Genomic DNA, 14505 nt, shown 5'->3' with positions numbered 1-14505 from the left:
TCTCCATAGTTAAGAAGTCAGTTTCTTGGTTTGCCTTTCTCTTTTTTTTTTCTCTTGCTCATTTCTTTTGTTTTTTAAGTTCTACATATGAGTGAAATCATATAGTATTTGTCTTTCACTGACTGACTATTTTGCTTAACTAATACTCTAGCTCCATCCTCGTCCTTGCAGATGGCAAGATTTGGTTCTTTTTATATGGCTTTTTTAATGGCTGAGTAATATTCTAATACATATATATATATATGTATGTATATACACACACACGCTCTATGTATCTATATCTATATATCTATATATACCATATCTTTTATTTAAGATTTTTATTTATTTATTCATGAAAGACACAGAGAGAGAGCGAGAGGCAGAGACACAGGCAGAGGGAGAAGCAGGCTCCATGCAGGGAGCCTGACATGGGACTCCATCCCGGTACTCCAGGATCATGCCCTGGACCAAAGGCAGGCGCTAAACCACCAAGCCACCCAGGGATCCCCATATCTTTATTTTTAAAGATTTTATGTATTTATTCATGAGAGACACAGAGAGACAGGCAGAGACATAGGCAGAGAGAGAAGCAGCTCCATGCAGGGAGCCGGATGTGGGACTTGATCCCAGGACTCCAGGACCATGCCCTGGGCCGAAGGCAGGCGCTAAACTGCTGAGCCATCCAGGGATCCCCCACATCTTCTTTTTCCCTTATCAGTTGATGGACACTTGGACTGCTTCCATAATTTGGCTGTTGTAGATAATGCTATAAACATCAGGGTGCATGCGTATTTTGGAACTAGTATTTTTGTATTCTTTAATACCTAATAGTGCCATTGCTAGTTCATAGTCATTCTGTTTTTAAGTTTTTGAGGACACTTCCATAATATATCCATTTTTGAAGCTATTACAATTAATTAAAAATGTTTAAAAACCAATTTTGAAAAATAATTATACTGACTGGACAGTGTTATAGTAAAGTACTGAAAGTTGAGTCATCTTAATGCCTCAAAAATATTTATTTATAATTACATATATACAAAGACACATAATTGCAAATGCATCCTTTCTATCGCTCATTACATTCCCCACTGGTGACTACATAAAATATTTAATAATTAATATTTAATTAATTTCATTTAATTACACAAACCATAATATACAAAAAAACTGGTAGTGGTGTTATATTATATAAGTTTGTATTGTTGTCTTCCATATAAGATGAGAGAACAAATAAAGTCTACAGTTAACAATGTACAATAGTACATTGAACTTTGAGTGCTCATCAATATGTATCCAGAATAAATTCAGAGAATGAAGAAAAAATTAACCAATAAAATTAATTCCAAGTTATTGTTACAATAATTTAATTATAAGTTTTAGGTGATAGAAGTGATTTATACATATCATAAAAAACCTGGAAAATCTTGAAAAAAAGAGAATAATAACAGTCACCTCAAAATGCTAGCTTTCATCTCTCTGCAATATACATATTCTGTTTCAGTTTTTAACCCCTTATTTCATTTAACATTAACTTTGGAGTATTTTCATGTTAATGAATTTCACTAATAAAAGATTTTCGGGAACTCCTTATAATCTCTAACGGTGTTATTTTATCCTGTATTTTTATTTTGTTCATTTAAGTTTTTTTTTAATTCTTGTTAGTTAAGGCATAGTGTAATGTGTTTTCAAGGGTAGAATTTAATGCTTTATCACACATATAACACATAATTATTTTTAAATGCCTTTGTTTTAAATATGTAATTCCAGCTGTTATATTACTGATCAATAATACTAAATATACATTTGAATATCTTTAATGGTTTCTTTAAGATAGATTTCTAAATGTAGTCACCGTTCAAATGGTTTCTCATTTTTCATTTAACTCTTGCTGCACTGTGCCAAGTATCTCTGAAGAAGCACTGTGACGACACCATCTCTAGCACTGTATCCAGGTGTCTTTTTCACAAATATTCTGTGGAGTTTTTTTTGGATTTATATGCCAATTTAAATATCTTTAAGTTTCTTTAAAAAAATAGTGAGAAAGTAGAACTAATAAATGAATTGATTGAATATTGTGGGATATGCAGTACAGTGCAGTACAATCCTTTATGAAAGGAGACTGGTGATTTCTACTAGTATTCCATCCAAAGAGGGATAGTGTTGCATCCCCTGCACAGAGACAATATAGAATCTAGAATATGAAGTGAAAGATGCCACCCTTCCTGTAGAAGAAATATGATTGATACGAGCCTAATGGTAACTGGAAGTTGAAACAATTGTCTTGCCAGCCGCAGGTCTGCAAAGAGGATTCTACTACTGTGCAGTCAAACAAAGCGTATTACCAAGTATCATCATCAGCTATGGTTATTGACATCCATCAGATGGGAACTGACCTTGCCCTAAAAATGAAAAATAATGGCAAAAAAGAGAATAGTACACATTCATTCACTTAGAAAAATTTTGCTAAAGCTTTTTAAAATAGAGATAGTAGGGGCACCTGGATGGCTCAGTTAGTTAAGCGTTCTACTCTTGATTTGGCTCAAGTCATGATCTCAGGGTCATGAGATGGAGTCCCACATCACACTGGGTGTGGATCCTGCTTACAATTCTCTCTTTCTCTCTCCCTCTGCCTCTCCCTCTCAACTCCTGTGGTTGCTCTTTCTCTCTCTCTAAAACTAAATAAATAGAATAGAATAGAAATAATAAAAATAATGTAAACTTTTCCCAGAAATTCAGAAAAAATAATTATTTAAAACATCTTATAATAATAATAACTGAAATAAAATAATGGATAAAATTAAAAAGTAGAGTAAATCCATTGTTAAGTATATTTATTTAAAATGTTTCTAAATATAAAATATTAATAAAATAAAATATTAATTTCTAAATGAAATCTTAATCCACCAAATCTCATCAATCTTAATCCACCAAAAAGGAAGGAGGACAGAAATTTGAATGAAGATTTATTATAATGAGAAAGGATGTAGATCTATAAACCTACATATGTAGGAGATTATGAAAATATAAGAATAGAACTTTGTTAATTATTCTGATCATTTAGAAAAGCAAATATTTCTAGAAAAATTACAATTTATAAATTCAGATTCCTTCTAGTTGAAAAACTCTGAATAGAGCAAAACATTAATATAATACTTAGTTTACAGCTCTAAAAGTCATCTTTGGACTTGTGGACTTAATAAAAGTTTGAGATGAAATCCTAGTTCTACGTCCTGCTCTTTGTAAAACTCTGATGAGGTACCTTTTCCTCAATTTCCTCATCTATAAAATGGGCACCATGATACCTATTTTATAGGATTGTCCTGAGGAACAACTGCATTGAGTATCTAGGAAGCGGCACTGTTCTGTACGGTGTGGTACATATAGGAGTCTATTTCACGGTATGGTTAGATGCTTTGGTAATGGATACAATGAAAATTGAAAATGTGTTGGGTATCTTGTCAAGTAATTATCAGCAATTTCTGATCTTCCTTGGAGAAATGTCTATTTATATCCTTTGCCCATTTTTTTTTAAATTGAGCTTTTTGTACTTATATTATTGACTTATTAGTGTTTTTCATATATTCAGGAAATAAGTTTCTCATTAGGTATATGATTTACAAACATTTTATCTCATTATATGGATTGCTTTTTTATTTTCATTATTATGTCCTTTGAAGAACAAGAGCATTTAACACTGAAGTCCAGTGCTTTGTGCCATATTGAAGTATTCTATGCTAAACTCAAGGTCAAAAGATTATCTGCATGTTTTCTTCTAAGAAGTTTTAGTTTATGTCCTGTATTTAGATTTAATCCATTTTGAGTTAGTTTTGTATTTGTGTAAGGTGAAGATGCAACTTCATTCTTTTGCATGTGGCCATCCAGTGTTCCAAGACCATTTGTTGAAATGACTGTTTTTTACCCTATTGGATAGTCATGGCACGGATACTTAAATTCAGCTGATCATGGATGTATGGTGTACTTCTGGATCCTGAAACCTATTTCATTGATTAATATATCTATCCTTACGCCAGTACCACACTGTTCTCACACTGTCTTGTTTCCTATTCTTTTTCAGAAAGTTTCGAAATTGAGAATTCCATCTACTTTGTTCTTTTTCAGGATACTAGGCACCCATGCAATTCCATCTGAGTGTGAGAATGTTTATCTACTTATTGGAAGGTAATAGAATCTGGAGATAATTTGGACCAGGGGTGCTATGAAACAATGTTAAATTTTTCAGTGCATAAATATATGATTTTTTCCAAATATTTAGATCTTCAATTTCCTTAAATAGTGTTTGTAGTTTTCAGAAATTGGGTTATAAGCTTCTTTTGTAAAGTTTATTCCTCAGAATTTTATTTATATATTTTTGATGCTCTTGTAAATGGGTTTATTTTTTCAAATTTTATTTTTGGATTGTTCATTGAAAGTATGTAGATATACAGTTGATTTTTGGAGATTGATCTTTTATGTGCAATGCTTACTGAACTCTTCCACCATTTCTAATAGTTTTTAGTCAGTTATTTAAGATTTTTTAGGAGGCGGGGCAAGATGGCGGAAGAGTAGGGTCCCCAGGTCACCTGTCCCCACCCACTTACCTAGATAACTTTCAAATCATCCTGAAAACCTATGAATTCGGCCTGAGATTCAAAGAGAGAACAGCTGGAATACTACAGTGAGAAGTGTTCGCGCTTCTATTAAGGTAAGAAGATGGAAAAAAAAGAAAGAGAAATAAAGTCTCCGAGAGACCTCCATCTTCATAGAAGCATTCTTTATCATAGCCAAGGGGTGGGAGCAACTCAAATGTCCATCAAAGAAATGGATAAAGAAAATGTGGTATATACTGATTTTTATTTATTTATGAGAGACACAGAGAGAGAGAGGCAGAGACTCAGGCAGAGGGAGAAGCAGGCTCATGCAGGGAGGCCGACGTGGGACTCGATCCCGGGACTCCAGGATCAGGCCCTGGGCCGAAGGCAGCACTAAACCGCTGAGCCACCCAGGCTGCCCTCTCTTTCTTAGTAAACAGAAATTTTACCACATTACAAACAGTATTCACAATCACTTGAACATTTTAAGTAGCTTAGTCTAGACCCCCCGAGTGACTCAGGGGTTGAGCATCCACCTTCGGATGGATAAAGAAATAAATAAATCCACCTTCTTGGATAAAGAAATAAAAATCTTTAAAAACAAACAACACAAAATAATCCGCTTAGGCCTTTGCTGGAAGGTGCTGCTTGTTGCTCGACTTGTGTTCCGTGGAGTCCGTGAGGCACGATCATCCTGACATTCGAGGCTTGCCGCTTGTGTCACCGATGTGCTCCTGCCTCTTTATCCCTCTTTCTGCTTTTTGGTTTGATGAATTATTTTTTCATGATTCTATTTTAATTGCTCCATTTTCTCCATTCGAGATTCAGCTTTCTTTCTTTTTTTATTTAATGATCTTCAATGATGTTGCTTCTCCTCTGCCTTCTGCACATGTGTCTGCGGTGTGTGTCCGTGTCTCTGTTTCTCGGTCAGTGTGCGTGGACACACCACATGATTTCAGTTCAGTCGGGGTCAGGCTGGAGAGTCAGGGCCTCCTGTCTACGTTCAGTTCTGCGACTGACGGCAGGTTTCCTAGGGCCCAGGTCAGGGCGACCCACTGGGGGCACCGCCGTCCACAGCTCACCCAGGGGAAACGAGGGAAGGGCCCGGAACGCACGACAGGCAGGGGTTCGGGATGAGGACGGCCTCACCCCTTCTAGGCCAAGACCCCGACACCTTCTGTAGGGTTTGCCTTGGATTCAGGAGCCTAGGATCGTGGGGAGCTATTGCCCATCCCTGCCCGGGGGGACTGTCATCTTCTGGGCCTCCAGAATGAGGGTACCGGTGCCCATGTGTGTGTGTGTGTGTGTGTGTGTGTTTGAGGAAAATAATCCCTTTATTTAAAATACCAAAATTCCAACTACTATAAGATACCACATGTAAAAAACAAGACATAGTCTTGAGATGTAAAGGACACTGTCCCTAGAAAGTGCCTCTCTTTTTCTATTATTCTTTTTTTTTAATTTGGCTAATGGTGTCTACTGACACATATTTGGAATGTAATCTATTTATCAGCCAGCTGTTCTGGCCCAATGTGGATTTAGGATTTTAAAACATGTGTGGCTTTAGAGCTGTATAATAAAGTATAATCTTAAATAAAAGTATCTTTTTAAAAGACTCTTATCATCGACATCACTGGTGACAGCAATAAATAGCAGACATTGTAATAGGTAGTTTTTTGCAGTATTTTACAGGTAAACAGCCCTGCCATATAGGTAACATTAGTGTGTTAGTCCTGTGCACACAGGACCTCGTGGGCCTGGACGCATGTACACACCAAGGAAGAACGTGTGGGTGGAGGTATGTCCTGCAGGTGACACCCGCCTCCAAGGTCATAGATATGAGGCCTCAGTGGCCTGGGACGTCTGGGGGAAGCCCCGCTAGGACACCCTATCCCACAGGCAAGATGCAGACCATCCCCGACGGGCACAACGCTTCTCCGGGGTCAAACCGGGGAAGACTGGACAGTCGTGTCTGAACCCAGGTGTGTGTCCAAGCTGGGGCCCTGGGTGCACACAGTCCTTCCCTGGGGCCTGTGGACAGGGGTGTGGTTGTGTCACTGTGTGCACAGGCCATCGCCTGCAGGGAGGGGGGGGGGCGGCAGCACGAGCGCTGCCCCTGCAGCTTCCTCCAGGAGTGGGTCAGGGGGGGGTCCCAGGAAGTGAGGTCACTGCCGTGTCACAGAGCCCAACAGAACGGAACCCCCGTAACCAGGCACCCGCATCCAGTGCAGCCCCAGCTCAGGCTCACTTGGCTGGAGACATCTGCTACTAGAAGATGTTCTCTTGCTGCCGGCCCACGTCTGGGGGCTCTGGCTCCCAGGAACCCCAGGGGTGCGGCTTGTTCCTATGCTGTAGGCAGTGGCTCCAGCATAGGTACCAAGGTGTCAGGGCGGTGATCAGGAGGCGCCGTCAGGTAACACAGCGCAGGCCAGGCCAGGCCCCCTGTGCCACCATCCTGGGAGCCTCATCCCCTCCTCCTCAGGTTCAGGGAACCAGGGATGTGTGGGCAGGTCCCATCCAGGCTGGGGGACGCTGCAGGGCGGCACATTCCCCGGGGATCCCTTCAGGGTCACCCTGATGTCAAGGTGGGCAGGGGGGAAACAGGGTTCCTGAGGTCCTCTACCCGCCCCAGAGTCACTCCGAGGCCCTGCAGCCGCATCCCTTTGCTGTTCCCAGGGGCGGTGGGTGCCGCCTGCACTGTGGGGTGTCTGGGTAGAGGCAGCTGGGGGTGCGGCCCAGCCGAGGGGGCCAGACCGGGCGCTGAGGCCTCCTGCCTGGCTGCCGGGCACTGTCTCCACAGAGCTCCACCCGGGTCGTGGGGCGGAGAGGAGAAGGGGTCGTCTGCCCCAGCCTCCAGGAGCAGGGAGGTGCCCTGCGCAGCTAATGGAGGCCAGCGCGGGCTCAGGGTGAGTGCAGGGGCTGGGCCCCCCGACACCCGGGCCCCGATGCGGCAGGAAGGACCCCGGGTTCCCAGAAGCCAGCCTGCTACCCCCTGGGCCCCCCGACACTCCTGCTCCCACATGAGTCTGGATCCCCCCCTCCCCACACCTGCCCCCATGGCCCTGCCCCTGCCTGGGCCAGATGCAGAGTCCCTGCGCACAGATGTGTGGGAACATCAGAATAGAGCCCTCAGGGGAGGCCTGGTCCCCCGGGGGTTAGCGCCTGCCTTCCCCCAGGCCTGATCTCCGAGGCCCGGGATCGAGCCCGCCTGGGCTCCCTGCACGGGCTGCTTCTCCCTCTGTCTGTGTGGCTGCCTCTCTCGGTCTCTCTCTGTGTCTCTGGAGGTCCTTGTAATGATCCAAATATTTTGAACATTTATCCTCTGAGTTTTTCTTTATTGCATAGTTGGTCCTGTTTGTGTAAGAGACAGGCAGGGAGCTTGAGCGGGAGAGGGAGCCCCAGCTCCTCAAGCCCACGGGGCCCCAGCGCAGGGCCTGCCGGGGCGGGATCCCAGGTCTCCTGGCGGCTCCCTGCAGGCTGCACGTCCCCTCTGTCCCACCTCAGGGTGCAGGGGCCGCGGCCGGGAAGGGGCATCAGATCGTCCTGACCAAGCTCACCCGGACGGAGCTGCTGGAGTACAAAGTCCGACAACTGCTGCTCGCCTTGCAGCGCAGGGACGTCATCTACATCTTCAGCTTTTTAGAGGATTATCGTACATTCGCCACCACGGACGAGGTGCTGGACCTGCTGTTCACCGAGTGAGCACCTGCCCCTCCGCAGCCCAGGGCTGGGCCACCTGCTGCTGGGGAGGCTGGGGATGGTGTGAGCTTCCCGGCCTCGGGCTGCTCCCCCGCCTGGAGCAGGGTCCCCCAGGGCCTAGGTCCTGGAGGGCAGCCCCGGGGCCTGGCCTGTGGCGGGTCGGCCAGAGGGGCTGTGCCTGTGCTCAGCAGCCGTCCTCCTCCCCGTGACCAGGCCTGTGCCTCCTCCCTGCCCCCCCATCACCAGGGTCCTGAGCGGCCTGTTTCCCCATTGAAAGGGAGGTTTGAGAGTCCATCGGGGGTCTGTGTCCTGGGGCAGCCAGACAGGGAACCCCGGGACCCCCCAAGCCCACTAAGATATGGGCCATGGGCCTGGCCAGAGCCCTTTCATGCTCAAGCCTTCAGGAGGCCCCAGCAGGTGCGGGCACTTCTCCGGGAGCTGCCCGTGGCCCCACGCACAAAGCTGACTGCCCCCGGGGCACAAAGCTGACTGCCCCCGGGGCAAGGCCTAGTCGGGGTCAGAGGGTGAAGCCCCTATGATGAGAGGTCGCGTCCACAGGACGATTCATGGGATGTCCCTGCTCTCCTCTAGGTATGGGTGCATCGCAGATGCGTGGGGTAACAACGATGTGGTCCTGCAGTGCTGGAAACTGTGAGTGACTCCGGCTCCTGCAGGAGGGCCTTCCCTCTCCTGGAGGGCAGCGAAGGGGCTGTGGGGCGGTGGGGGCTGCCCCCACCCCACACATCTGCAATTCCGTGACAGGGAAAAGGTCTAATGCCCCTTCTGGAAAAGAGCAAAGGAGAGCGGTGGATGGGGGTGGGCTTGGTGGGAGGCACTGAGACCCCTCAGGGAGACCTTCTCCATGCCCCCCCAACCCTCTCTCTGCCCCACACCTGGAGCCCAGAGCAGAGGGGGTGGGGAGCATCGTACTCCCCAGTCTGGTGGCACCTGGACCCGGGGGAACAGCAGTGCTCAGGAGGGCCGGTGAGGGCTCCCGGACCAGGCGGCCCCCGCCCCGTGGGAGAAGGGAGATTAGAGTCAGTGGAAGGACCCCCGGGGGCCCCTCGGGAGGGAGGCAGCACAGAGACACAGGAAGGAAGGTGGCGGTCCCGGGCGGCTCCTGGCAAGGCCTGGCAGGACACAGAGCCCGAGCCCTCCTGCCTTGGAGCTTCCCAGAGCAACAGTGTGTGCAGTGAGGGCAATGACAGGCCAGACGCCCCCCGTCCCCTGATGCCTGCCGGTGGACTTAAGGGGCAGGTGGGCAGGGACCAGGCTGAGGAGGGAGCCCTGCTTCCCCAGGAGAGACGCTGATGGTCACCCCGCTGGGCCTGGGCTCCCCACACAGAGGTTGCATCCCAGCCCCTCCTCGGGGAGCAGGCCTGTGGCAGGCAGGACCACCAGGTGGCAGGGGGACGAGGAGCAGGACTGGTCTCCGACACCCTGCGCGGAAGGCCGGGTCCTGCAGGGCTTCCCCGGGACACCTGCATGTGACAGAGCCCTGTCTTCTGATGCCTGTTCCCGCCTGTCCCTCCCCAGGGCCATGTCCTTCATGATGGAAATATGGCTGAATTATTATGGGGACGACTTTCATCAGTTCCCAGAATTTCCCTCCCTTATAAAACTCCTGGAATTGTTAAGACAGCACATGCCAGGCACAGATGCGCATCTCCGGGCCCTGCGTCACCTGAGGCAATTCAGACGCCTCCATGCAGGAGCGAGAGGCTGGGGTGAGGAGGACTGGGGGTGGCCGAGCTGGGGATGGGGGGGGCCGCAGATCCAGCCTCCTTGCTGCTGGACCAGGAGCAGGGGTGGGCTCACACCCCACCCCACGGGCTGCAGCCTGGGGACACCTCCCAGGGCTCTTGCCTCACACACATCGAGTGGCGGGAAGAGTGGCCTTGATTTGGGAGGGACGTGGACAGTCTGTCCTGGTGGTGATACTTTGTCTTCTTGGATCTACAGCTTCGGCCCGAGGAAAACACCCTGAACCCACTCTGGATGCACCCCAGCTCCGACCGTGGGGCCTGCTGCCCCGTGGGGCCTGGCTGCTGGGGCTGAGGGCTTGGCCTGCGATGAGCCGCCTGCTGGGGAGGCAAAGCCCCTGCAGATAGTGGTCACTGCTGCCCTGCAGGAGCCCCCTGCACCCCTGGGAGCCCTGGAAGAGGAGCAGGCACCACCCCCTGCTCTCGAGGTCGTGGATGTGCCCCAGCCACCTCCTAACTGATGGAGCAACTGGCCTCGGGGATGGAGCAACCTGTTGAACCACCCGAGGAGCCCGCCCCAGCTCCAACTGTGGAGCCTGGGGAAGGTTCCGGGTCTGAAGGGATAGTGGCTGCTGGAGATGAGGACTTGGTCAAGGCAGAGATGCTGGCTCCTGAGGTGAAGGTGGTGCACGTGCTGGTCGAACCTATGGTTCCCTGCCCCTATGAGGAGGAGCCACCTGCTCCCATGGCCACCCCGGAAGAGTAGGCCCTGGTGCCTGCAATCGGGGTCCCCAGAGGGCCAGACCTGCAACCTGCCTCTGGAACAACCTGCTTCGATCCGTTAGCAGCCCCCTGACCACCTCGGGGGCCCGCCCCAGCTCCCACCGCGGGGCTCGTGATGGCTACAGCCCAACAGGGCTTGCCCTCCCCTGTTATTTCACTGTTTCTATTTTTTGAGTTTTTCTTTAACCTGTATAATAGCTTATAGAGTTTTATTGCAATAAAGGATAAGTTAACTTCACACAAAATTGACTCTGATGCTTTTAAATTACACATCGTGGTACTTTAGGTCCATTCACAGTGTCAGAGGCCCCAGAGCCCAGGGCACTGGGAGACACAGCCGAGGATCTGGGGCTCCCCCAGCACAGGCAGAGGCCGGGAGGACAAAGGACAGCCAGGTCTCTCCTGCCGCCGGGTGGCCCCGAGCTGTGCAGATCGTGCCCCTACCCTGGAGCACCCAGACCCCTGCACATTGGGAGCTGCAGTAGTTACTGTGGGAGCTGACTCCAGAGCTGGACAGCTGGCCGCCGCTACTGTGGTTGTCCCTCCTGGTGTCACCCTGTACCTGGCCTGAGCAGGGGCCTCACAGGATAAAGAATCCCACTGAATTGTAGACCTGGTAGAGGGCTGGGCAGCTCCCCCAGGTGCACACACCTGAGAATCAGCACAGCAGACCCCTCCCCCAGAAGACCAGCTCGAAGGTCAGAGGAAAAGCAAGTTATTGACCAAGCAGCCTGGAAAGTTCCAGGGGAAGTCAAGGGATTTACAGTATATGGAATCAGAGGATACTCCCCTTGTTTTTTCTTTTCTGTTTGTTTCTGTTGTTTCCCCACCCCCTTTTTTATTCTTTTTTATTTCTTCTTTTTTTTCCCCCTTTTTCTCCTTTTTCCAGTACAACATGTTGTTGGCCACTCTGCACTGAGCAAACTGACTAGAAGGAAAAACTCACCTCAATACTAAAAATCAGAAACAGTCCTCTCTCCCACAGAGTTACAAAATTTCGAATACAATTCAATGTCAGAAAGCCAATTCAGAAGCACTATTATACAACTACTGGTGGCTCTAGAAAAAAGCATAAAAGATTCAAGAGACTTCATGACTGCAGAATTTAGCTAATCAGGCCAAAATTAAAAATCAATTAAATGAGATGCAATCAAAACTGGAGGTCCTAACGACAAGGGTTAACGAGGTAGAAGAACGAGTGAGTGACATAGAAGACAAGTTGATGGCAAGTATGGAAACTGAGTAAAAAAATAGAAAGACAATTAAAAGACCATGAGGATAGGTTAAGGGAAATAAATCACAGCCTCAGAAGGAAAAATCTACGTTTAATTGGGGTTCCTGAGGGCGCCGCAAGGGACAGAGGTCCAGAAACTGTATTTGAACAAATCATAGCTGAGAACTTCCCTAACTGGGGGAGGGTAATAGGCATTCAGATCCAGGAGATAGAGAGATCCCCCCCCTAAAATCAATAAAAATCGTCAACACCTCAACATTTAATAGTGAAGCTTTGCAAATTCCAAACATAAAGAGAAGATCCTTAAAGCAGCAAGAGATAAGAAATCACTAACTTTTATGGGGAGAAGCATTAGGACAACAGCAGACCTCTCCACAGAGACCTGGCAGGCGAGAAAGGGTCAGCAGGATATAGTCAGGGTCCTAAATGAAAAGAACCTGCAGCCAAGAATACTTTATCCAGCAAGGCTCTCATTCAGAATAGCAGGAGAGATAAAGAGCTTCCAAGATAGGCAGAAACTGAAAGAATATGTGACCACCAAGCTGGCTCTGCCAGAAATATTAAGGGGGACCCTGTAAAAGAAAGAGGAGGTCCAAGGGAACAATCCACAAAAACAGGGACTGAATAGGTATCATGATGACACTAAATCCGTATCTTTCAATAGTAACTCTGAACGTGAATGGGCTTAATGACCCCATCAGAAGGTGCAGGGTTTCAGACTGGATAAAAAAGCAAGACCCATCTATTTGCTGTCTTCAAGAGACTCATTTTGGACAACAGGACACCTACAGCCTGAAAATAAAAGGTTGGAGAACCATGGACCATTCAAATGGTCCTCAAAAGAAAGCAGGGGTAGCCATCCTTATATCAGAGAAATTAAAGTGTGTCCCAAAGACTGTAGTGAGAGATGAAGAGGGACACTATATCATACTAAAAGGATCTATCCAACAAGAGGACCTAACAATCATGAATATTTATGCCCCGAATGTGGAAGCCGCCAAGTATATCAGTCAATTAATAACCAAAGTTAAGACATACTTAAATAATAAAACACTTATACTTGGTGACTGGAATATAGCACTTTCTACAATTGACAGGTCTTCTAAGCACAACATCTCCAAAGAAACAAGAGCTTTAAATGCTTCACTGGACCAGATGGATTTCACAGATAGTTACAGAACTTTACATCCAAATGCAGCTGAATACACGTTCTTCTCAAGTGCACATGGAGCTTTCTCCAGAATAGACCACATACTGGGTCACACTCAGGTCTTAACGGATACTAAAAGATTGGGATTGTCCCCTGCATAGTTTCAGACCATAATGCTTTGAAACTAGAACTATATCACAAGAAGAAGTTTGGAAGAATTTCAAACGTGGAGGTTAAGGACCATCCTGCTAAAAGATGAAAGGGTCAACCAGGAAATCAGAGAAGAATTTAAAAGATTCATGGAAACTAATGAGAATCTTTGGGATGCAGCAAAAGCAGTCCTGAGGGGGAAATACATCGCAATACAAGCATCCATTGAAAAACTGGAGAGAACCCAAATACGAAAGCTAACCTTGCACTTAAAGGAGCTGGAGACAGAACAGCAAATAGATCCTACACCCCGCAGAAGAAGAGAGTTAATAAAGATTCGAGCAGAACTCAATGAAATGGAGACCAGAAGAACTGTGGAACAGATCAACAAAACCAGGAGATGGTTCTTTGAAAGAATTAATAAGATAGATAAACCATTAGCCAGCCTTATTAAAAAGAAGACAGAAAAGACTCAAATTAATAAAATCATGAATGAGAAAGGAGAGATCAGCACCAACACCAAGGAAATGCAAACAATTTTTAAAACTTATTATGAGCAGCTATACGCCAATAAATTAGGCAATCTAGAAGAAATGGACAGATTTCTGGAGAACCACAAACTACCAAAACTGGAACAGGAAGAAATAGAAAACCTGAACAGGCCGATAACCAGGAAATTGAAGCAGTCATCATAAACCTCCCAAGACACAAAAAGTCCAGGTCCAGATGGCTTCCCTGGGGAATTCTATCAAACACTTAAAGAAGAGACTGTACCTATTCTACTACAGCTGTTTAAAAGACAGAAAGAGATGGAGTACTTCCAAACTTCCTCTATGAGGCCAGCATCACCTTAATTCCAAAACCAGACAAAGACCCCACCAAAAAGGAGAATTAGAGACCAATATCCCTGAGGAACACAGATGCAAACATTCTCAACGAGATACCAGCCAATAGGATCCAACAATACATTAAGAAGATTATTCACCATGATCAAGTGGGATTTATCCCCGGGATGCAAGGCTGGTTCAACACTCGTAAAGCAATCAGTGTGATTGATCAGATCATCAAGAGAAAAAACAAGAACCGTATGATCCTTTCAATAGATGCAGAGAAAGCATTTGACAAAATATAGCATCCATTCCCGATCAAAACTCTTCAGAGTGTAGGGATAGAGGGACCATTCCTCAGCATCTTAAAAGTCGTCTACGAAAA

The 14505-nt window shown here is 46.7% G+C and overlaps 1 protein-coding gene across 1 annotated transcript; it reads left to right on the top strand.

The window, feature by feature from the left end:
* Window positions 1-6783: 6783 nt before the first annotated feature.
* On the top strand, window positions 6784-10497 carry LOC119869083 (ral guanine nucleotide dissociation stimulator-like). The gene is made up of 5 exons (XM_038589598.1): window positions 6784-6987; window positions 8079-8272; window positions 8865-8924; window positions 9810-10000; window positions 10283-10497. Exons 1-5 carry the CDS (start codon window positions 6850-6852, stop codon window positions 10495-10497), a joined length of 798 nt encoding a protein of 265 aa, XP_038445526.1. The 5' UTR covers window positions 6784-6849.
* The last annotated feature ends 4008 nt before the right edge of the window (window positions 10498-14505 follow it).

The sequence above is a fragment of the Canis lupus genome, unplaced genomic scaffold (genome assembly GCF_011100685.1).
Source record: "Canis lupus familiaris isolate Mischka breed German Shepherd unplaced genomic scaffold, alternate assembly UU_Cfam_GSD_1.0 chrUn_S39H198, whole genome shotgun sequence".
Taxonomy (NCBI): domain Eukaryota; kingdom Metazoa; phylum Chordata; class Mammalia; order Carnivora; family Canidae; genus Canis; species Canis lupus.
The sequence above is the reverse complement of the archived record's forward strand: the minus strand, read 5'-3'. Positions and strand labels throughout refer to the sequence as shown.

Excerpts from the sequence above, each read along its gene's own strand:
- LOC119869083 (XM_038589598.1), top strand. The coding sequence starts at position 6,850 with ATGTTCTCTTGCTGCCGGCCCACGTCTGGGGGCTCTGGCTCCCAGGAA. Across the intron at positions 8,925-9,809 it reads GTCCTGCAGTGCTGGAAACT|GGCCATGTCCTTCATGATGG; the intron begins GTGAGTGACTCC and ends GTCCCTCCCCAG. Across the intron at positions 10,001-10,282 it reads TGCAGGAGCGAGAGGCTGGG|CTCCGACCGTGGGGCCTGCT; the intron begins GTGAGGAGGACT and ends GATGCACCCCAG.